We start from the raw sequence: 24230 nt of genomic DNA on the forward strand, positions 1-24230 counted from the left end.
CAACTGTTGTCCTGAGAAATAGTCACATACAGGTTGTACCCCGGGGGGGGCTGTGCTTCCAAATAGTGTTCCAGTCCCCCAGTCTGTTTTCACCCATGTCCCTCCCCACGTGGCATTTTCAAGTCCCAAGTCTCTGCCCATTCTGCACAACAGGATGTGCCACTCACAGTTCAGGCTGTGACCTTCCTGCCGTGTGTCTTCCTGAATCCACTCCTTCCAGAATCAAGTGGAAATCTCTACTACCCTCTTCATCTGCAGTGGGACATTTATTTCCCCTATTATCACTTTACTGACATCTTTGGAGACAAAGATGAATGCACTGTCAGTGATCACTACCCATCTCCAAGTTAAACCTCGGGTCATGCCCGTGGCTGGCTCAAGTTCATGTCAAGGGTTGATTTGCTCGGTACCTTAGTCTCTGCCACACAGTAATGTTTTCAGAGATGACCAGACAGAAAGAGGACATGAGCTGTGATGAGACACAGCAGAAGCTGCTGAGGGGGTGGGGAAGGTGGGAGAGGAGATGGGGAGGGGTGGACAGAGACAGAGTTTCTGGAGAGCTTCAATACCAGCATGTGGCAGTGGGCTCACAGGTAGCACCTGTTTACTGGGGCATATCACTTTCCCCTCTCTGCGTCTCATTAGGTTTTTATGACCAGTGTTAGTCACTTATGATCAGTATTGGGCTGCAAGAAAAAGAAACTAATGCTAATTAAGTAAAAGTTATGTTGAAGAAGCAGGTTTGTATGTCTGCAGACATCGTGGGGTCGGGACCTGGCAGCCTGGAGAATGGGGGCCCCCGCTGAAAGAATTCACATTTAAAAGGAAAATTTATACAGTTCCAGTCAAATAAAATGTGCCTATTGCCACCTTCAGGCCTCTACCCTGCAACCTCCTTCCAAAGGAAATTTCTGTGCCTGGCACTGAGGCCTGGTCAGAGCTGGGTACTCAAAGCCCGGGCAGAAGCTAAACTCTGGGTTGTGGCGAAGCTCTAGTGCACATGGCTCAGGTGTAATGACTGTTCTGGTCCTTGGCCAAGCCCACGGTCCTGGCACTGGGTCTGGAAACGGAAGCCTAATGCCAGGCTTCTAAGCCTTCTCCAACCAGCAGTTACCCACACAGGCTAGTCCCTAGCGGAGCCATGCCCTTCCTCTTGGCTGATGCTTAGGCAAGCAGAGCAGAGTCTGTTGAATCAGGTTTGAACCTGGAGGAGTTAATGGAATGGTATGCTACACTCTAGGCTAGGAGATGGTGTCACCCATGAGGGGCCCCGTGGGGGAAGGAAAAGGGAGGGGATGCAGGTGGTCCCCACTTCCCACCCAGCAGAGCCAAGGGTGTTGACACTTCTAAGCCCAACTCCCCACTAGACCAAGAAATCCAGACGGGACAAGAGCCATTGCAAGTTAAAACTTTATGTGAAATTCTGTAACTGTATAGTGGCCTGGGGGACCCGCCCCTCAGCACTTGCTGTAGATGGCAGCGCTGCCCCGCTCTTCGAACTCTTCCTTGCTGACCCAGAGCTGCTGGAAGGCCTGCAGGGAGGCCAGGATGGAGCCGCCGGTCCACACGGAAGTCTTCCTCTCAGGAGAAGCAGCCACTGTGGGGTTGTCCCCGGGGCAGAGGAGGCTCAGCTCCTTCTGGAAGCGCTCGGGGAAGCCATCCAGCATGGTGCAGCCGCCGCACAGCAGCACGTTGGCGGCCATCTCCTCCTTGAAGCCAGTGTCCTGGCAGCGGCCCAGGCAGGCGGCCGTGAGCTCCGGGAGGCCTGGCTCGTGGCTGCCCATCAGGGAGGGCTTGAAGAGCATCTCGGCGCAGCGGAAGCGCTCCTGGCCAATGGTGATGACCTTGCCGTCGGGCAGCTCGTAGTCCACGCGCAGCTCGTTGAGGCCCAGGCCGAGCTCCTGGTCGGGCAGCAGAGCTGCGTAGCAGCACTTCTTCTTGATGTGCTCTATGATGTGCAGGTGGTCGTCCGTGAACTTGTGGCCCGACTCATTGAGCAGCTGCATCAGGTAGTTGGTAAGGTCACTGCCTGCGAAGTCGGCGCAGCTGGTCAGGCCAGGCAGCACGTCGCCCTCGGAGATGGGCACCACGTGCGAGACCCCGTGGCCGCTCTCCACCACCAGCCCCGAGGTCTTGCCGTAGGAGTAGATGGACAGCAGCGCCTGGGAGGTCACGTGCATGGCAGGGATGCCAAAGGTCTCGAACATGAGCTCCGCGTACTTCTCCCGGTTGCTGCTGGGGCTGAGCGGAGGGTCGGAGACCAGCACGGCGTGCTCCTCGGGCAGGATCTTCATGGCCGTGTGGAAGATGTACTCCCAGATGCTCTGGACGCAGTCCCAGTCCACCACGACGCCGTGCTTCAGGGGGTTAACCAGCTTCAGGGGCGCCTCCATGTTGAGCAGCTCGTGGCCCACGTAGGTCTCCTTGCGGGTGTCGCCTGCGTCAGCAGCCGCCTCGGGACTGCGCTTGCCCACGGTGGAGGAGATGAAGTAGGTGGGCCTCGGCTCTCCAGCATAGCCGCACTTGCAGTACTGGGAGCCCAGGTCAATGATGAGGGCCTTGATCTTGCGCACCTTCTTGGGCTTCATCTTCAGCTGCGCAGTCGAACCTGTGTCCCGAATGCTGGCATCTGGACCTGGCAGGGTTCCTGCCTCTCCCGGGTCCCCCTGGGCAGTGCCCATGGGCATGGGGCTAGGGCTGTTCTTTGTCGCCATCTGCCTTCCTTTCTCACATCCACATCCTAGAGCTCCCGAAGGAGAAATGAGAGCCCACCTCCAGCAGCGTCTTGGCAACCACTTAGGATTGTGATGTCACTGGGGGCTGGTCCATTCAGGCGCTCTGGGGAGGGCTTGGTCTTGTCACCTGCCACCCCCATCCTTCTAACTCGAGTTTGCTCCAGGTGGGAGCAGGTGGCCTGCAGTTTTAGTAATCCAAGTCCACTGGGGTCTCGGGTTTCTGCTCCCTCCCTAATAACTCCGTGCCTAACCCCCTGTTCACGGAGGACCTTTCCCTCCTCTGCTCCTTGGCACAGTGATAGTCTATTTCCTACAGTAAGTCAGGCACTGTACCAGGTACTTTTGTTGTTATGCTATTATGTTTTTCCATATTTTATTGCTATATTAGAATTATCTTAGTGGAATGTTGTTAAATATTTGTACATGCACATGATATTACAATATAATTTGGTCCATATCATTGCCCTTGTACCAGGCACTTCACTTGCTATGTTGCAGAATCCTGAGAGGAAGGAGGACCCAAGTACACAGAGGTTCAGAACCCAAATGATTTACCCAGGAGCACACTGCTCTAGGGCTGTCCTCCAAGCCAAGTTCATCCAACCCCTACCCACCGAGCCGCCTCAGAAGGCTTGAGGGTCCGAGTACTCTTCTCCCATTTGGGTGCGCCCATCAGACAGTCACAAAGCTCATGAGCCTGTCCGTGGTCCTTTTCTTCTCATACCTCCCGAGGCCAAGAGCACCCCAACAACTCCTTAAAGGGGCAAGCCTATCACTGTAGTGGCTGCCCCTTAAATGAGCACAGGGCTGGGTATAAGGTTCAAGGTACAGCAAAAGATTGGATTCTTGGTGCCCTTATGGTGGTAGGCATCAGCACCAATGTGCCCAGCTTCAGAGAGGGCATGTAAGACAGTGTCCAAGCAGCCACCAAGACATGTTAGGTCTCGTGAGGTGAGTCCAGCACACCCCAGGGAGGCAGCTGTAGTAGGAGAGCTTGGCCTCGCCTGCTGGATACCCTTGGTCACCCACACACCTTTACGACTCCACGTTCTCATTATTGGGACTCTAGAGTCTAATTTCACTGCTGACCCCATGACCCTGATAGAGAAGTAGGTTTATGTCCAAAAGAGCTCCTCTTAAGGTTGTCCTAGGTGTCCACCTGAGGGTCTGAAGTGAGACAGAAAAGCTTGGCACAGTCACCATAGCAACAAAGGCTCCAACTAAAATGGACAGCAGATGGTGTCTATCCTCTCTTCAGAATCGTCTAGTGCTTTCTCATCTCACCTGCTCAAGGCTAAAATCCTTGCAAAGGCCCACTTTCCACCACCCACTTTCTTCTCTCACCCCACCGGCTTCTTCTGCCTCCGTCCATAGGCTACACTGGCCTGCTGGAGAGGGCCAGGCAGTTGACACTTTTATTCAACTTTTTGGGTCATGCAGCCGTTGCTGCAGTGACTCAGCTCCGCTGTTGTACTGGAAAAGCAGCACGAGGCAATAGGAAGTTAAGAGCGTGGCTGATTCAACAAAGACTGTCAGGGGGGCTGGGGTCGGGGCTCAGTGGTGGAGCACTTGCCTAGCACGCGTGAGGCCCTGGGTTCCATCCTCAGCACCACGTAAAACTAAATAAAATTAAAAGAATTGTGTCCATCTACAAATGGGGAAAAAAAAAAAAAAAAAAAAAAAAACTTTCAGACAACTAAACCCATGGGCTGGACCCCGCGGTGTTCTGATGGGCCCTGCCCTACCTCATCAGCCACGTGACCACCTCAGTCCTATGTACCTGTGTGGCTCTCCCTCACCTCATCAGAGCTTCACACAACTACCACCGCCTCAAGGCCCCGCCCAGGTCGCAGTGGCTTGCCACCCCTCCTGTGCTCTCGCTTCTGCTCTAAACACTTCCTAACATGTGTCTCATTTCCCAACATTGTCTGTCTGTCTCCCTCCAACCCCACCTACAACAACAGAAGCCCTTTTCTTCTTTTTATTTTTTTACTGCTGTATTCTCAGCTGCCCTGCCCGGTGCAGGCACTCGATAAACATTCATTGAATGAATAATCGGTTCATTACAAAATTCAAAAGGGGAAGCACTTCAGAAACTACTTGAAATGTGCCCGAACATGGGACAAAGGTTCCTAGTATCTAGAAAACCCTGGATCACTGGATGATGTCACAATCCCCGATGTCATCATTGGGAACATTGCTAAGTGGTCCTCTGATTTAAGCCCCTCAGGTCTTGGACCTAGTGGGAGTGAGGGGCTTTCTCAAGAGCAATATGGCTCTTGACAGTGTGTGGGCTCCTCAGGCAGCAAACATAGGGGATGGGCCTGCCAAGAAAGCAGGGGACCAGGTCTCCATACAGACTCAGGTCCTACAGACGGCCTCCCTGAAGGAAGGCCCTGCAAAGCGGGCAGTGTGGGTCGGCCGTAACAGTGCAGAGCCAGAGGAACCTGTGAAGTCCACAGTGCCCAAGCAGAGGCCCAAGGTAGAGGTGACCAAAGCGGTGGTCGTGGACCTTGGCACCGGCTACTGTAAATGTGGCTTTGCTGGCCTGCCGAAGCCCACCCACAAGATCTCAACGACTGTGGGCAAGCCCTACATGGAGACGGCCAAGACTGGAGATAATCGCAAAGAGACCTTCGTGGGCCAGGAGCTCCTGCACTCGGAGGCTCGTCTCAAACTAGTTAACCCTCTGCGGCACGGCATCATCGTGGACTGGGACACAGTGCAGGACATCTGGGAGTACCTCTTCCGCCAGGAGATGAAGATCGTCCCCGAGGAGCATGCTGTGTTGGTGTCAGATCCACCCCTGAGCCCACACACCAACCGAGAGAAGTATGCCGAGATGCTGTTTGAATCCTTCAACACGCCTGCCATGCACATTGCCTACCAGTCCCGCCTGTCCATGTACTCCTACGGAAGGACCTCTGGCCTGGTGGTGGAGGTCGGCCACGGCGTGTCCTACGTGGTCCCCATCTATGAGGGCTACCCTTTGCCCAGCATCACCGGGAGGCTAGACTATGCAGGCTCCGACCTGACTGCCTACCTGATGAGCCTGATGAACAACTCGGGGAAGCACTTCACCGAGGACCAGGTGAGCATCGTGGAGGACATCAAGACAAAATGCTGTTTTGTGGCCCTGGACCCCATTGAAGAGAAGAAGGTCCCTGCTGTTGAGCACGAGATTCAGTATACTCTGCCTGACGGGAAGGAGATACACCTGTGTCAGGAAAGGTTCCTCTGCTCAGAGATGTTCTTCAAGCCGTCCCTGATCAAGTCCATGCAGCTGGGCCTGCACACGCAGACGGTGTCCTGCCTCAACAAGTGTGACATCGCCCTCAAGCGGGACCTCATGGGGAACATCCTGCTCTGTGGGGGTAGCACTATGCTCAGTGGTTTCCCTAACCGTCTGCAGAAGGAGCTGAGCAGCATGTGTCCCAATGACACCCCACAGGTAAACGTGCTGCCTGAGAGAGACACTGCCGTCTGGACCGGTGGTTCTATCCTGGCCTCGCTTCAGGGCTTCCAGCCCCTGTGGGTCCACCGCTTCGAGTACGAGGAACACGGGCCTTTCTTCCTCTACAGAAGGTGCTTCTGAACTCCAGCTCTGCTGGGCGAGCACCCACCTACTCACAGAGCTGAGCCAGACGTTCATCACTGTGTCATTAAACAGCCCTCGTGTTCCCCTCGGAGCGTGTCTGTTTCCTGACAGCCTCACAGATGCAGCACTGGCCTCAAGATATGCATTTGCCAAAATAAAAGCAGGGGTGGGGGAGGATGAATGAAATATGCATTCTATGTTGACTGGTTAAACACTTTTTGAGAGAAACTAGCCCTAAAATTAATGTGTCCTTATTGTGTGTGCTCCCCACTGTGGGGACTACTTTGTTTAAGCCAGCTTTGGAAGGAGCTATGGAAAACTCTTTCCAAAACACCAGTAAGAAGTATGCTGTAACAGATAACTGCCCACAAAGCAGCGGTGTGTATTTCATACCTTGCCAGCAACTCTGAAGATTTGGAAATTGCTGGTGAACATATCTGACCCCTGCTTTAACTGTACCTTCTTTCTATTCCAACAGTCCCTTTTGCCTCAATACTAGTTCCTATTAAGCGATGGTGCTGACTTGCCACTGAAGACTAGATTATGAGCGAGGTATGTATACATGTCTTGAGGGGCAACTCTTCAGAAAATGAGCGTTGTATACACTCCCCCTTTTCAATAAGTGGGCAGACTTAACCTTCAGTTATCAGCTCTGAGGTCAGGGGTGAAAGCCCCTGGGGCCAATACAGTCAGAATCTGGGGTGGATCAGGAAGAAAGATGCAGGTTCCGGGGCTGATGGTGGGAGCTGCTCTATGTTGACCATTTTAATCCAGCCGAGGAACCCAAAGGAACAAACACATCTTTAGTTGGCAGAGAAGCCTTCCCGGAGCCTAGCAGGTTCTGGGGTATTACTGCAGGGGGAGTTTGTAACTGCAGTATACCGAATTGGAAATTCAGAACGGTGTCTAAGTACATTCTGTCCTGCCTTTAAGGTTCAGAATCCAAATACTAGCGGGCAGCAAAAAATAGTAGAAAGGACAAAGGTTTTCGACTGTGTAGTCTGAAACTCTATTATGCTATCACCTAGCTTTGTGACCTGAATCTATTTGCTTGCTTTTCAAATCAAATACAGAGCTGACATAAAACCAGAAACAAACACCCGAATACAGGATCTGGCTCACAGTAGTTAGCCAGGACCTCACAGACATCCACCTTCTATCCAGAAGCCAGACCATGTTTGGCTTGTCTGGAACTTCTAACTTGAACTGTCATTTTGAATCCATCTAACTGGGGAAAAATTCTGACAATGTCAAAGCTACTTTTGATGGCAATAATGGGGATGGGAATGTGCACTACCGACATCTAATTTAGGGTAAAGGTCAGAGAAGTAGCTAAACATTCTACCACACACAGGACAGCTACCCCTATTCCACACAAAGAATGTTGTGACCCACAATATTAGTATTACTGCTGAGAAGTCCTGCTTAGCTGAAGGACAGGAAGACTCAGTGAGAGGAAACAACTGAGTCCAAGATACCAAGCCGGGTGGACTCAAAGCTCAAAACCTTGCTCGTTCCTTTATGCCATGAAGATAACTTGTTGTTGAAGTTCCTGGGCCTTTACAGCCAACAGAGTAACTGCGGGCACAGGGCACACTCGAGGGCAGGCCTTCCGCACTGCCCACCAGCACCATACGAGGTGTGGCATGTCTATGATCTCATGGACATTTGTAGTTACCAAGCTTTTCAGGTTTCCACCCTTACCCTAGGTACTAATAAATACGACAGACAAGTATGGACACCCAAGAATCCCAAGGGCTTACGTAGATGGTGTGTCTAGAGAAGCCAAGGTACTTAGAGAGTGACACAGAAGAGGAAAAAAATCTCATTTTGATTCCCAAACTTGCAGACTTTTTAAATTACTAAGAATTGTCCATTTTATTTTTTTAAAAACACCCTCTTGTTATGGCTGACAAATTTCTCAAAATGTTTGTAGGTGTGAATGTGTGTGTGTACGCATAGATATAAAAAAAATTTTTAAATCTATGGCAGTGCTAAGAAATTACACCGATTATATCACAAGGCCACAGAGTTTCTCCTTTCCCCATATACTCAATTTATTCCCCATGAATTCTTCCTTGGCTTTGCTTTCAACTTGGAAGGTCTGCTCCTGCCTTCTGCTTCTCAAAATGAACAAATTCAACCCTGCCCAGATGAGAGACAGTACTGATGGCATTCTGCATTCACAGAGATTCTTTCTTGTCGTTACATTACATTAAGGAAATTAAGCATTCAGGAAAATTCACAATATTATCACAGACACATTTACTTTCTATTTCTAGTCTAAAGCATGAGTCCTTTCACTGTTATTCAAAGCAAGGGCATGACAATATATTAAAATACTATGTAAGTTACCATGTTCATTTATCCATGCCAAAGAGGAAGTTGAACTGTGGCTCAAACCTATTATGCCAGTACCATCTAATTATAGTAAGTCCATTATGAGTATGAGTCAAAAAATAGATTTCCCCAAAGCAAAGTATGTATCTTTTCTCTATTTTATGAAAAATTTCAAACACACAGTAAAGTTGGATTATACAGCAAATACCTCTAGATTCCATAGTTAGCATTCTACTATAGTAAGGAAAGTCTTCTGAAATGACAGTTTGGGGTAGATCTATATTCTGATAACCAAAAACAGAATTTCCTATTAGTTTATATACAGAAATAAAGGTACAGTTCTAGTATTAAAAACTTTTTTTTTTAAACTTTACCCAAGGATTAGCCACAAAACTGTTGTCAAAATAAACAGGGCTTTTTCTAGACTTGTCAAAAGGAGAAAACATTCTCATTTTTCCAAAGAAAATAAAAGTTCTTTTGAGAAACTGAATAAAACAGAGGTCAGTTTATAAATAAATAAAATGGCCTAGACACGAAGAAAAACATTTCGGTTAAAGGAAGTAGTATCTGGAGAACAAAGAATAATTTTCAGCCCTGCGTGCCAGACACTGTGCACTGCTCACCCAAACCAAAGGTATATGATACCGTTCAGAAATCCTGAAGTGTTCCAGCTCTCACACTGCTTACTCTCTAGCAGAGGACACAGAGGCAATAAAACAGTCCTACCAGTGTAACTATAGGAGGCATAGCCCAATTAAAACTGAAGTACACGACTTAGATGACGCATTTAACTTTTTATTTTGCTTTAAAGTGAAGCCAATTAAGTGTCTACATCTGACTGTTGGGAGCACTACTACTCTTTTACCTACAGTGCTCTCTTCTAGTAACATAAAACAAATAAGTAACATTACTTGTCTTCACATTTTTGAGGTAGAAACCATGAAATATTATTCCCTAGCAACAAATAAGAACAGAGATACAAATCAATTATGTGACTTGTCCAAGGTCCCAATATGAATCAGATCTGTAGCTGGGAACGAGACCTAGTCTCATGATTATCATAAATAATCATGCTCTCAAACAGCACTAAATACAAGAGCAATAATTCCTTAAAACATTGTGATACATTGGCTACAGCTCTAGGCTTTGCTAATGATTAGGCTGTATCCTCCTGGGGAAATAAAAATAGAATTGCCTGGGGTCTGCCGAGGTCTGTGACTACAGCAGCTCTTGACAACACTAGGCACATCATCACACTTCCAGTTCTCCACTGCCAGGCCTCAGGAACAAAGGGTGGAAGGACAATTAGGAAGAAGTCTTCTCTGCTGGAGCCTTCTAACGTCAGTCACTCTAGCATGCTCAGCTTCCACTGGGTTCTGTCCATCTTTGGTGGTATAAAAATCTCAGCATCTAAAAGAAAGGAAGGTTGTGACAGACTTATAGTCACTTGCTGATGGGAGCTGAGCCAGTATCTCTTTCCTAAATAAACTAGGTGACTAGGTTTTACATTTATAAGACAACCATCACAGCCAGAGTGAATGTGTCAGCTACCCTTGTAACATCCTGATCAGTGCAAACCTGCCCTGAGAAGAGGGACTACATTCAACTTCAAGCATGCTTACCAAGTGATCCAAAGTAGGAGCCTGTTCTAGTATTTCAGCTGGGAGGGGTTGGAAGTGGTTGCATGCAGTAATACAGTTATTAAAACTCACAATGAACACCTAAGATCTGTGTATCTTACTATATGTAAAATTTACCTCCGTTTTTAAAGAGTTGAACAAAAACCAAAGTGTGGTATCAGGTAAACCATAAGCTGTTAACTAAGATGCCCTGCTAAAAAAGAAATTTAAACGTATGGTGGGGTGCCATCTAAGGGAAAGTCCTGAAACTGTAACAAAGACTCCTAGGTACTCTTTCAGTTAGATCTGTGGAGTCCCTTATCTAACTAGGAATCATATACAAAAGGTAAATATGAAAAAATATGTATATAACGATGTTATTGCTCAGCATTTTTTATATTCATATTAAACTTTTGGCAGTATATGGGCACATATGCAGTATGCAGATATTAAAAATGGTTCTCGAACATTTGACAATGTGAGAAGACTCAAGATTTTCTTAAGTATGATTTTCATGTTATACACAGACATACACCATATGATTAAAAACTGTTTCATTTTACTTTTCTTTGACATACTTTACAATCCAGATTTTCTCTGATCATGTCAGTTTTATAATTGCATGTGTACCCACTACTCTCTACCCTCAACCCTGAAACAAAAGAACTGTCTGGACAAAAGTCCACCAGAGATTTTGTTTGGTCACATATTAATAAAAGACTATATAAATAAATTCATGGTCAACAAAGTCCATAAATTTCATAAATTAGTGATTAAAGTTTATATATATTCTATCTTATTTTAAAAATTTGACATAATTATTTTAAAAATTAGACTATAATTGTATTTAAGTCAAGACAATTAAAAATAAATATCAGAAATTGGCTTTTTGGTAGGAAAGTAATTATCCTGACAAACTGTTACGACAGCAAGGCATGATGTCATTCACATTTCCATGGTGGATTTCATGGCATGAAAAGTCATTTAAAAAAAATATTTTAAGGGCTTTTTAATTTTTCCAAAGGACCTCAATCCTACCTGTCAACTGTAACATATCCAGCCTTGCTGTGATTTAAGCACTTTTCTAATATCACTTTCATGCATTTTATACAAGCTTACATATTTGAAAGACTCGCAATCACTCTGCATGACCATGCACCAACTGAAACATGAAACCACCACAGAAAACGACCCATTAGGTTGCTGATCCCAGGGGGACTGAGCGTCCATTTAACCCCGCTGGCTGGGGAAGAGCAATTCAGGAATATTTGAGTGGGACTAATTTTGCAAGCAGTTTATCAAGGTCTATTTATGGATTATGAGAACCTCTTCCTCCCCAAGCCACAGGGCACTGTTCCCAAACACTCAGATGATCAGGGGCTCTTCAAGTATTTGAATCTTTAAGGGCTAGTTGGAAAACAGAAGTGCTCTTTGATGCGGGAAGCCACTTAGAACACCCCAGGGAACAGTGTGCGTGGACCTGTACTGAAGGTCATCCTCAGGTCTGCAGCTAGAAGCAAGGGAAGGCGGGGTCTGGGGATCACAGAACAGTACAAACTAAACAATTACCTAATTGCCTCAGGTCCAAAATGAATTTTTAGTACCCCAGAAATAAGCCATGTGTTGAAACTGTGACCAAAAGCAGTGTGCCAAGTTCCAGGAGGAAGGGGAGCCAAGGCTACAGGCACTGCTGTGCAGATAATATGAGCTCTGCTGGGATGGAATCAACTCGGCTATGAAAGTTACACTTAATTTGAATCCCCAAAGGTCACGTCAAATGTCATCAAAATACTACTACAGTGTAGCATTTAAATGAAAAATTTCAGAATGTTGCCTGTCACATGCTAGAAAATGCAAATGAGAGTAGTAAAAATTGCCAGTTGTTTTAAAAGGGATCACTAACTTTTCAGAGGTTAGTACGCTTGAGTGATCCACCTGAAGAGCAAATACTCAGGTGTCCAATTTATCTGTCAAAAGTTTCTAGCGAACTTTCAAAACAAAGCCTTTAGGGCTTGTGACTTTTAGGAATGTAGAGTCTGATTGAGAACCATCTCTCCCAATAATCAATCAAAACATTTTAAGTATAATAATTAATTTGGAAATGCAGATAAAATGCTAATATTTTTTGGCTTTGCCTTCAAATTATATTTTCATAAAGGTTAAAAAAAAGGTCCAGTGCATAAGGAAGGATTATGAAAATGTCTCGAAGATACCATGTTTAACTGCAAAAAGCCAAAAATGATGATTTGGAAGAAACTTCCAAATGTATGTGTAAATGTAAACTGTCCGAACTTTAACCATGAGGGGGGGTATTATTGAACAAGGGTATTTCAGAGTCACTAAATTTAAAAAAAAATTATACTTTTAATATCATGTTGGACTTTCCCCTACCAGGCCCCTGTCACTGTAGAAGCATTTAAGTGATCTTCCTAAAGATGCAGTCTCAAATGGAGGGGGAATTATAGTTAATACCCAATCTCTCCTTGCACTGCTGACCTTCAAAGCACCTATGACAGATAATCCTTCAGTATTTTCAGAATTTCGAGAGAAGATACTAACCAAGAACAGGAACAGGAGTTTTCTGCTGTTGGTAAGATGCCATGATGCTATTTGCAGTAGAATTGGGACCTAGAACCTAAGCAGAAAATAGAGTGTATAAGCAAAGATTGACACATTCCTGATGTCTGCAAAAACCAAAGGTTCAAATGCTTAGCAGTAAACAGCCTATCATTTTTATTAGTATTGCACTGACACAATAATTATCTTTTTCTACATGAATTTGCCAGTTTCAACTCAGGACTCCAAATCTCCTTCCTCCTGGAAAAACAAAGTAATAATGGGGCAGGGGGACACTCTAAAATAATATATACCTGACCTTTTCCAATTAAGCAAGCCATATCCCAACACAAAATATCAGAGACTACCTAATACACAGAGTATCACTTATACTCAGTCATGGGAAACAGTCACTTTAATATCAAATACAAATATGTGTATCTCACATATTTGTGAGAACACAAACTCCACACCCATGTTGAAGCATAAGACTTCACAGGAAATTTCAGATTGAGCCGGCCAGAACCCTCTTCTCACATGTTCAAGAACCCAGGCCTCGGGGCTGTGGTTCAATGGTAGACTGCCTGCCCAATATACACCAGTCTCTGGGCTCAAAAGAAGGAGGGAGGGAGAGGAGCCAGCCCTCTAAATCATAATAATCCCTGAAACTTTTCTGCTCCTCACTTTGTTCCCCAGCTATAGGGATAGCAAATGCTGTCCTCTAGTTACTGGCTCGTGTCCCTCCCTCCTCTGTGGTCCCCTATTGCCTCTTCAGTCGCCCAGCACTTGTTTCACCAACCCATGTATTAAAATCTCTGTGAGGGAGTAACAATTGTGGGTTTTACTTTCCTTACTGTACCCTGATAGACCGGCCTTTCTGAATCCAAGTCTAAACTCTTTACGACAGGCCTGAAGGGTCAGAGTGAGCAGAGTGTACACGATGAACAACCAGATGACAGTACATGAGAAATCCTGATGAGACACAAAGCTGCAGTCCCAACCATGACCTCTCAACTGGGAGGTGAGAGGTCAACTCTGATCCTAGCTTTCCCCTCCGCTCACTCCATCCTCTATGCTCAAGGAAGACTCTTCCATCTTCTCTATGACAGACACTTATATCCCAAAAGAGAAAGAGTATGTCACTTAACATCTGCTGATCTGCACCAGCCACTGAATGGGCAAATGTAGAATCTTCTTACTTACAGCTTAAACACAAATCTAAGATAATTTAAGGATGACATACGATATTTTAAGCACAGTAAGGTTTTTGTCTTGACTTTTAAGGGGCTGTGTGAAGGTAATGACCTATCAACATGATGAAAACACTGCCTTTGAGAAAACTTACAGGTGTGGTGGAATTCTGCTGCTCGGCGAGAGTCCAAATCTCTGGCAGCGACCTTTCCATCAGCTGCAGAGCACCCTCAAAGGCTGTCTGTAATTCCCTTCCTTGCTCATCGAACTCAAAGAGAAAGAGCATCTTTAAAAGACGGTGTACTTCATCTAGAGAGAAGAAATGTGAGTGAGTGGCAAGCTGTGCCCCCAGCTTCACTGCTAGAATCACACCAGTTTCTTTCTCAAGCAGAACATTCCTAGGGTCAAACTACAGTTGCTTTCTTTCTCTTTTATCTGCTTCTTTCCTCCCAAATGCTGAAGTAATTAAACACATCTACTACAAAAGGAAAAACACACTGGGGCCACGCAGGAAGCCAGGCCACCCAGTCCTCTACCCTGGCTTAAGTGCTCATGTCTCACAGCTGAGTTAGGTGGATCCAATGGAGGAAGGCTTCTAGACTGCTGCTGAGTAATGTGCACTAAGAAGACCCTTCCTGCTGAAAATTCTCTTCTTTCCTCAAATTGGGAAAATTGTATCTACTGAAAATTGTAATCAATGGAACTAGGTTTGGTGCCCATTTACTATTTTTTGTGGTCAAGAATCATCAGTGTTACACCTTTCGATTTTTCAGTGCTTTGTACCACTTCACTCAATGCCTCCAAGAGGGCCAGATCCTCCTGCGGACTCCCTTCTTTGAGGCTGTGCTTCTTCCGCTCTGCCTTGCGGCGATTCTTAGATGATCTCCTGTCAGATATTAGAGAAATGTTTAACAGGGGCTCTTCCTGGGCTGAGTGAACTGAAAATAAATGCCTATTGGTCACCAACGTTCTGGGAAACATGAGCCTAGAGATGTACATGCATTTTGGAGGAACATGGCATTAAAGCTACACATTAACATATAATAGGGGACTGTAAGTCTAATTAAATAAAAGAAAAATCCTATTCAAGGATATAATCCTTATATAGGATATAAGGAAATAAGGAAAAATCTAAAGAGTGATGTTTTTCTTGAAGTTTTGATTAAAATATAGAGTAAAATGAAGCTATATCTTGTACCATCCTCGTATTAGGAATAGAACGACCAACTTGAATTTTACACTAACTAAACAAATTTAAAAGCAACAAAATAACATTTAAATGAGGAGATACAACATGCCAGTTTGGAATATAACAGAATGTACTTGAATCCCATTCCTTCCTGCTGCAGGGCTTTAATCATGTGATTTGTTTTTTCTAGAACTTTTTTCTAACTCTTAAAAATTCAAGTTGCATCTATTACAGTTTCTGATCACTCCACAAATCTTCAGTCCTCTGTTATCAATGAGTTGAATTTAAACAGAAAATCTTGTTTTGCATCTTCCAAGCAGGATCATAAGCTCTTATAATTCAAATCTCCTTGTTTAAGTCTTTGGTAGTTGCTGCATTGGCATTGATACTTGTGACAAACTGTGACACGAAGTCAAGGTGTGATGCCTTACATTATATCCACAACCTCTTTTAATCCTGATTCTGAAGATACCTGAAAGATTTTTTGTCTTCAAAATCTTTTCACTGTAGTCACTTACTCTTTGTTAAACCAATACAATCAGATGTTATCTAAACTGACTAGATAGTGAAGTGCCTCATCTCACTAGGCAAACTTCCAGACCACAAAGCTGCAGAGAACATTTCAATGCCAAGTGTAAGCTCACAAATACGCTGCATAAGTCCTTGCACAACTTCTACTTGGCCTTGAAGAAAATCCTCCCCATTCCCACTGCACTGTCCTAGTAGAAAACCAACTTAGTTGCTTCTAGTTTCTCCATTTACATGGGATGGTCACGGTACCGAGCAGAGTGACACGTACGCTGATATTCTGGAGTTACTGTGGGAGTACCTGCCACTCATCTCACTGCCACTCACAACACTGCTAGTTTCGGAGAAGAGGTCTGACTCTTGACCGTGGGGAACCTCATCTGGAAAAGAAGAACCAGACACGGATGAAAAATTCCCAGCTAATGCAGGCTTGCCTTCAGTGAGGTAAGCAGACTACAATCAACCAGTACATATCAAAAGAGGGATGAAAATTATTATCTCAAAATAAGTGAGATCTTGAACATGGTTATTATTCCTGTGGATCAGTAGCATACCAAACTTTTTTTTCCTTTTCTTTCCTTTTTTTGAAATGAGGAAAACTTTTTGTGAAACAGAAACAAGTCACTGCTGGTTGGATTGGGGGAGGTGGGACTACTTGGCACAGCTCTTCTGGTTTATGCTTGGCTCTGACCCCAAGACCCTCTCCAACACTCAGAAATACAGACACGTGTAGCCCCTAGGGGACTCAGACTCCACATGGTGTAACCAACCACAGGAGGAATACTGCTATGGTTTGAATAGAGCCTGGCCCAACTCACCAATCACGTTGAGTCATAATTTCTCAAAGGGCCAGTGTTGAGACCTAGTAATGATTTTTTTAAAAAATATTTTTAGTTGCAAATGGATACAGTACCTTTATTTTATTTATCTTTATGTGGTGCTGAGGATTGAACCCAGTATCTCACATGTACTAGACAAGCACTCTACCACTGAGCTACAACCCCAGCCCAGTAGTAATGAATTTAAGAGGGACTAATGCTTTTCTTATAAGAGTGAGTTCTTGTTCCCATGGGACTACACTGGTTGCTGTAAGACTGGGCTGTATAAAGTGAGCCCGCCACCTCTTCTCACTCTCCTGCACACATGTATTTCTTCACAGATGTCCACTTGCCTCTCTGTCATGAGCTCCTCATCAAAAGCCAGGAAATGCTGATGCCATGCTCTTGTACCTCTAGAATTCTGACCCAAATAAATCTCTTCTCGTTATAAATTACCCAGTCTAAAGTACTCTATTATCACAACAGAAAACAGACTACAGCAGACACTAAGCAGCTTAGACAACACTAAGGCCCACGCACAGGCATCAACAGGCTTCATGTAGGCACTCACCCAGATGCACCTGGGGCACTTGCTCCTTGAGCTCTCGAACCACCAACAAGCGATTTTTATGGCGACTGAATGTGGCTGTCTGGGAGTCCAGAAATGCCATGTAATTTTTCTGGGCTGAGGATACGGAATGGAAGATAATTGGAATGTAATGTTTAAGGAAAGAGAAAAAACTAAGGGGAGTGGAGAAGCAGTCAGGAAGGATTAAAATTCAACAAAAAGAGGCAACAAATCTTCCCAGCAAGATTATTTCTTCAATGAGCATTAATGAACTGGAGACGGAGATTCCAAATCTGAGTTGCTCAGTATCATCCCAGCACACATAAGACTACACTTATAAAATTATCTGAACCAAGACTCGGTACCTAGCCCCTGAAAAGACTGGCAAATAAAAGTAGTGCACAGGAAGCTATTAACAAAAATAGAAAGTTACTTGAAGGTTTCTTCCCTAAGCTCCCATCAAAATGCCTACGGGTATAGAATAAATGAATCTAATGATTCCTGATCTAATGATTATTGTCCAATGGAAAAATTACAAAAAATGTCACTAGTAGAATTTATTAAAAAAAACCAAAATAGTACTATCCAAGGACACATTTTATTAATAGGTATTAAGTTTGTGCAGTTGAATTATTAACATATTTTTATGTTCTCATCACTCATGTAAATCTAAGTAAGAGCTGGCTAAATGAACTGGTATAGCAGGAAGGATGCTTTGTGGATCTAGTTAGGGACAATTAAAGTGAATAGTGCCAAAAGTACCCCAATAATATTTCCAATTAGGATGGGGATGGAAGAAGCAGACAGGCCAAGAATATAAATAAATGCAAATGTCAGAAAGGCCAGACATACCTTATGAGACAGACTACTTAAAAAGTCAGAGATTAAAATCAACATGCACACTCTTCTAGAAGTCAGATTGATTTTGTTCTTTCCCATCTTGTTAAGGGATAGCAGCTATCAGAGTATTCTAGACTTGTAATATTCATTTATTCCCTAGGAACCATAAATAACATGTGCAAAGGTTCTTTTTATTTACTTTTCATCTCAGTTTGAAATACTTCAAATCTTTATAAGAAGTGTAATAGTTTGATGAACACACATATACCCTTTACACAGATTTACCAATCGTTAATGTTTTGCATGTTTTCTGCTTCCTGTTTCTCTGTGCATGTGTTCCTGTGTATGCATGTGCGTTACACATGTGAGGTATGTACACTAGTTGGTACATCTACAGAACCTTTTAAAAGTAAGTTTCAGATATTCCTTCACTCCCAAATACTTCGGCATTTACTTCTTAAGCATAATAAGGATGTTATCTTACAAAGCCACAAGATTATGTAAAAAATTTACCACTGATACAATACTATTACCTAATGTAGTTCATATTCACGTTTACCGACTATTCTCCAAAACAAAGATTCCTTTTTCCCCACCTCACTGTGCGACTTACATCAGGGCCAGGAGTCCACCATCAGAGAACAAAGGCCATGGCCAGAGTTTGCTCTGGCAGAGGCACTATGACAGGACCAGTGAGACAGGCCCGTCATAATCCATACCCATGCAGTACAAAGATTTGTGGGGGCTTTTTTGGCTGTGGGGATTAAATACATAGGCATTTTACCACTGAGCTACATCCCCAGTCCTTTTTATTTTGAGATAGGGCCTTACGAAGTGACCTAGACTGGTCTTGACCTTGTGATCCTCCTACTTTAGCATCCTGAGTGACTGGAATTTACAGTGTGTGCCAGCCTGGCACAAAGATTCTTAATTTTTTTTTTATCAGAGGTTTCTAAAGTTCAAGCTTTTACATGTAACTAACAGTTCAGCATAGTCTAAAAAATCATGATTGAGTCTATACACCACGTTCTTTTAAAATGCAGTAATAGGGCTGGGACGTGGCTCAGTGGTAAAGTGCCCCTGGGTTTAATTCCTGGTATCAAAAAAAAGCAGTAACAGAGTATCCCCCATCTTTCTTCTCCCCTTCTCTGTGCTTCCAAATGGAGAATGCTGTCTACAATGTAACCCTCACCTTCTAAAATGGAAGGCTTTATGTTGGTCTCTATAATATCCAGTCTGTCATATTTATATACCTAAAAGAAAAAAAAAAGTTTTAGGCAAGAAAACTTTTAGTGGCTGGAGTTAAGATACTTGGAAAGAAATGGATCGATTTCAGAGGTGATTGGGATAATTTCCTGAGGAGCAGGCCTCCTACATGCCAAGAAAATTCAACTTTTTTTAATAAAAAGCAGTAATACTTCATATATGGAAGACCAATTCCACACATTATCAAGGATAAATCTTAAAAGAGGTTTTATTTTATCTTTAAATTTTTGTTGTTGTTGTTGTTGTTGTAGATGGACACAATACCTTTATTTTATTTATTTATTTTTATGTGGTACTGAGGATCAAACCCGTGCCTCACCCATGTGAGATGAGCACTCTACACTGGTTCACAATCCCAGCTCTAAAACAAGGTTTTAAAGGCACTATTCATCCTTAGGCAGGAACCTGACCATTTCTATTTATCTCACTTACTCAGAGGATAAGGGATTCCAGGTGATTCTGTCTCCCTTCTGCTCCTCTCATTAGCACCCAACACAAGGAAGATTTTAAAATTTCTTACCAATCTCAGAGCTTCTTCCCAGGCAGCTCCTTCTAACAGCAAGAGCACAGCTTCTTCATAATCCTGGTAAGGAAGACAACCATTGAAAGAAGTAAGCAGTCAGATGTCACCAAAACCCACTGCAAAACTGCTCAGAGCTGCCTCCACCTCCCTGGCCCACCTCGCCCCTCACACTAAAAACTCACAGCTTCCTAAGGCACTCTGGATATTAATTTCCATAAGCACTGGTACAAAAGACAAAGGAGGGGTGGTGTCTCCTCAAAATGATGACAAAACGGGTAAATATGACCTCTTTACATTCTTGGACATCAAAACCACCAGGTAGGTCTGTTAGCAATGCCCATTTCCCCAGCTTCACCACCAAGGTTGCTTCAGCAGGTTTAGGCGGGCTCCAGAACTATAAAGACCACTACACTCTAAAACTTAAAACAGCAGACTAGGATAGTAATCTTCAAAGTCTTTTTGCTCTTTTGAATGTTTTTTTTTTTTTCTCTAAAATTTTCTTTCAAAAAGTTTCAAACCCTTAGAAAACTGAAAAATGACCAATCATGGTGAACGCATTTTCATGTGTTTGTTGGTCATTTATATATCTTCTTTGGAAAAATAATCTATTCCAATCCTGTGCTCATTTAAAAAAAAATTTTTTTGTTGTTGTTATTGAGTTATAAGAGTTCTTCATATATTCTGGATATTATTTTATCAGATATGATTTGAAATATTTTATTTCATTCTAGAGATAGCTGTTTCACAGTCTTGATAATGTCCTTTAAATACAAAAATTCTGAATTTTTACAAAACCCAAATTGTGGATTTTTCTTTTGTTGCTTGTGTTTTTTGTGTTAATTCCAAGAATCCACTGCACCAAATTCAAGGTCAAGAAGGTTTAACCCTATGTTTTCTTCTGAGAGTCTTATAATTTTAGTTCTTAAATTCTGGTTGTTAATCATTTTGAGTGACCTGAAGTTTTTTAAAACTCAGGAAATGTCAAAGAAAAATTCGTATTTCTAGCTTCTCCTGAAATAGAAGAAATAATGAAAGATGCTTTTGGGTTGTTTCAAATCTCCTTAAACAGTAACTAATCACATTAAGCAAAAATAATAATAAATTATTAGAGTTTATCATACATGTAGAATTAAAATGTGAATTATACAAAGGACAAGAAGGGGGAAAGGAAATATACCCTTGTAAGTTTCTTCCATTACACAGGAAGTAGTATACTATTAGCTATTCAGCTAATACTATGATAAATCATTATGGCATTTACTGTAAATCCTTGAGCAACCACTAAAATAATCAAAGAAATATAGCTAATAAGCCAATAATGGAGATAAAATGGATTTATGAAAAATATTAGATCCAAGAGGGCAGAAAAAAGATAAAAAGAAACAAAAGATCAATTAGCAAATAAAAACAGCAAGACAACAGGTTTAAACCCAACTACACTGGTAATCTCTTTAAAAGCAAATGGTCTGAACACTCAATTAAAAGGCAGAGAGTGAGCCTGGATGTGGTGGCACATGCTTATAATCCCAACCACCTGGGAGTCTGAGGCCAGCCTGGCAACTTAGAGAGACTCAGTCTCAAAAGAGAAAAAAATAACAGAAAGGGCTGGGGAGGTAGCTTAGTGGTAAAGCACCCCTGGGTCCAATCCCTAGTACTGGGAAATAAAAACAAAAATAGAAACAAAAACAAAGCATAGATTGTCAAATTATATTAAAAACCAACAACTACATATTGTCAACAAGAAGTCCACCTTAAAACATAAAGACCACATACAGATACATTAAAAAAAAAAAAAAAAAGAATGGAAAAAATACACCACGAAAAGAGTAATTAAAAGAAAGCTGAAAGGGCTACCTTAATAATACAAAGTGGATTTCAGAATAAGGAATGTAATCAAGGATAAAGAAGCATGAAGCAAACACCGGTAGAATGACAGGAGAAACTGGAAAATGCATCACTGCAGTTGGGGATTTAAACACTTTGTCTTCCAGTATTGATAAAGTGAAAAAAATCAATAATGACAAAAACCAATAGCACCCTAATCTAATGAACATTACACAACATCCCCCAACATGGATGTCATGTTCCCTTTACAACATTCTTCAAAACAGACCACACTGGGTCACATATGAGGACTGAATTAACAAAAAGTATGTTCTCTAATTCCAACAGAACTAAATAAGAATCAATAATAGAAAAATGGCTGGAAAAATCTCCAAATATCTGCAAGTTATCAACACTTCCAAATAACCCATAGGTCAGTAAAGAATCACACAGGAAATTAGAAAATGAAGACATAACATGTCAAAATTCATAGGATGCAGCTAAAGCATAGCCTGAGGGAAATTATGTGCTTAAACTGTGAAGGGGAAAAGTTCTCAAATTAGTAATTTTTAAGCCATCACCTTAAGAAAATAGAAAATAAAGAGCAAATTTAACCCAAAGCAGGCAATAAAGAAATAACAAATTAATTAAATAAAACATGGAGAGAGACAATGAAATAGCTCATTCTTTCAAAAGACCAGTAAAATTCATAAGCCTCTAGCCAGACTGATCAGGAAAACAAACAAACAACAACCCCTCCCCCCAACCAAAAGCCACAAGTAAACAATATCTGGACTGAAAGACAAGACATTGCTATGGGCCCTATAGGACAATACTATGTGTGACTTTATGTAAATAAATCTGACAACTTAGATGAACATGTATAAATTTCTTAAAAGATCCAATCTACCAAAGCTTACTCCAGAAGACACAGATAACTTTAATAGGTATATGTTTACTAAAGAAATTGAATTTATAGCGAAACACTTTCAACAAAGAAAACTTCAGGATCAGATGGCTTTACTAATAAGTTCTACCAAAAATTCAAGGGAAAAGTATGTCAAAAGCAGAGCAGGAAGAGAGATCTGTGCTGTCAAGGGTCAGAGGAGCTGACTGGAGTAACAAGCCCAACTGAAAGCAAAGCCTGGGGTAAGAAAGGCTAACACCAGAGAAAGCACCAGCTCCTGTTCCTTCTCCCCCAGGGAACACCACACCACACCACAGTGGCCCAGGTCACCTGGCCTGGCACAGGGTTCCATCACTATTAAGGGAGCCCAGAACAAGATGCTTCAGCAGTATTTTGTCTCTTGGCAGGGGACAGGAATGGAATGGGGAGGGCCAGGAGTGGAAAAGTACTGGGTAGTGAGCTAGGGAAAGTGTCTTCGAGTGTCACCACTCCTCCACTGCCCCACAGAGGCCAAAGCAGGGGTGCCCAGAGACGAACTTGGCCCAAGGCCTCAGAAAAACAGACCTAGAAATGAAAGCAGGAGGGCTAGGAATGTACAAATGGGAAGGAAGAACAAGAACAGCTGGGGCCTGAGTCCTTGCCTGGCAGTGGCCTGGCAGGGTGTGCGAAGCGAGTGTCTCCTGTGAGGCCTCCCGAGGTAAAGTCTGTGATTGCTCACAGTAAGGTCTGAAAACTCACACACAGATCTTTAACCAGGAGCCAGAGTCTTCACATCAATTATATGCACACTCTTCCAGAAAAAAAGGAAGAGCAGCATTATCCTAATACCAAAAGTAGACAAAGACTGAAGAAAACCTCATGAACACGACAAAAAACCTTCAAGAAATACTCTAATCCACCAATGTAGGAAAAGGATAAGAAATGATAGCCAAGAGGTTTAACCTAGAATGCCATGTTGGTTTAATGACTGAGACTCAGTGTAATTTGTTATTATCATTGGACTAAAAACAAAAAAAAACAGCCCATAGTTGAAAACACACTGGACAAAATTCGACACCCAGGCATGATAACAACAACAAAACCTCTCCGAACTAGGATTAGAAGGGGATTTCCTTAACCCAAGAGGGCAGAATTGCCACATTTTTCCTGTATCAAGGCTACAGAGTAAACATCTTAGGCTTTGCGGGCCAGACTATCTCTGTCACAATTCCTTAGTTCTCTCCTTGCAGTTTCAAAGCTGCCACAGACAAAATGTAAACAAATGGTCATGACTGTATTGCTTTATTTACAAAAATAAGTAGCAAGGTGGATTTTCCCCCTGCCAGAGAGAGCACTCCTGCATGATAAGCAAGTTTTTAAACTTCCTCTTATTAGTCCAAGTAATAGCAATACCCCTATAGCATTTCACAGAAACAAATTATTCATTACACTATAGATCTTGTCTACTATGACCTACTCCACTCTCACTGCCTAGAGGATAGAACAAAAACCACTCTGGAACATAACACTTTGTTCTCCTCCTAAAGAGTTCGGTTTGGGGCTGGGGAGATAGCTCAGCTGGTAGTGTGCTTGGCTTGCAAGCAGAAGGCCCTGAGTTTGATCCCCAGTACCGCCAAAAAAAAAAAAAAAAAAGTTCAGTTTGTCAGTGTACATGTATTGGAGTGTGTGTGTGTATATGTATACATACATGTGCATATATATATGTATGTATGCAATAAATACCATAGT

General features: G+C 43.1%; 3 protein-coding genes across 5 annotated transcripts in view; 1 reads left to right on the forward strand and 2 right to left on the reverse strand.

The window, feature by feature from the left end:
- Positions 1-866: 866 nt before the first annotated feature.
- Positions 867-3679, reverse strand: ACTL7B (actin like 7B). The gene has a single exon (XM_079112400.1). It carries the CDS (start codon positions 2712-2714, stop codon positions 1458-1460), a length of 1257 nt encoding a protein of 418 aa, XP_078968526.1. The 5' UTR covers positions 2715-3679; the 3' UTR covers positions 867-1457.
- Positions 3680-3837: 158 nt separating this feature from the next.
- Positions 3838-6330, forward strand: ACTL7A (actin like 7A; the record flags this gene model as incomplete). The annotated part of the gene is made up of 1 exon (XM_079111955.1): positions 3838-6330. The coding sequence occupies exon 1, from the start codon at positions 5008-5010 to the stop codon at positions 6328-6330; it is 1323 nt and encodes a 440-aa protein (XP_078968081.1). The 5' UTR covers positions 3838-5007.
- A 3117-nt stretch (positions 6331-9447) lies between these two features.
- ELP1 (elongator acetyltransferase complex subunit 1) overlaps positions 9448-24230 on the reverse strand; it is a 58865-nt gene continuing 44082 nt past the window's right edge. For all 3 annotated transcript variants that reach the window (XM_079111975.1, XM_079111976.1, XM_079111977.1), the window contains 8 exons: positions 19769-19831; positions 19175-19235; positions 17146-17259; positions 16028-16136; positions 14798-14925; positions 14194-14348; positions 12852-12927; positions 9448-10083 (listed from right to left, as the gene is read on the reverse strand). In XM_079111975.1, coding sequence (XP_078968101.1) covers positions 10019-10083; positions 12852-12927; positions 14194-14348; positions 14798-14925; positions 16028-16136; positions 17146-17259; positions 19175-19235; positions 19769-19831 — 771 coding nt within the window. In that variant the 3' untranslated portion in view covers positions 9448-10018. The remainder of the gene's footprint in view (positions 10084-12851; positions 12928-14193; positions 14349-14797; positions 14926-16027; positions 16137-17145; positions 17260-19174; positions 19236-19768; positions 19832-24230) is intronic.

The sequence above is a fragment of the Sciurus vulgaris genome (assembly GCF_902686455.1).
Source record: "Sciurus vulgaris genome assembly, chromosome: 15".
Lineage (NCBI taxonomy): Eukaryota > Metazoa > Chordata > Mammalia > Rodentia > Sciuridae > Sciurus > Sciurus vulgaris.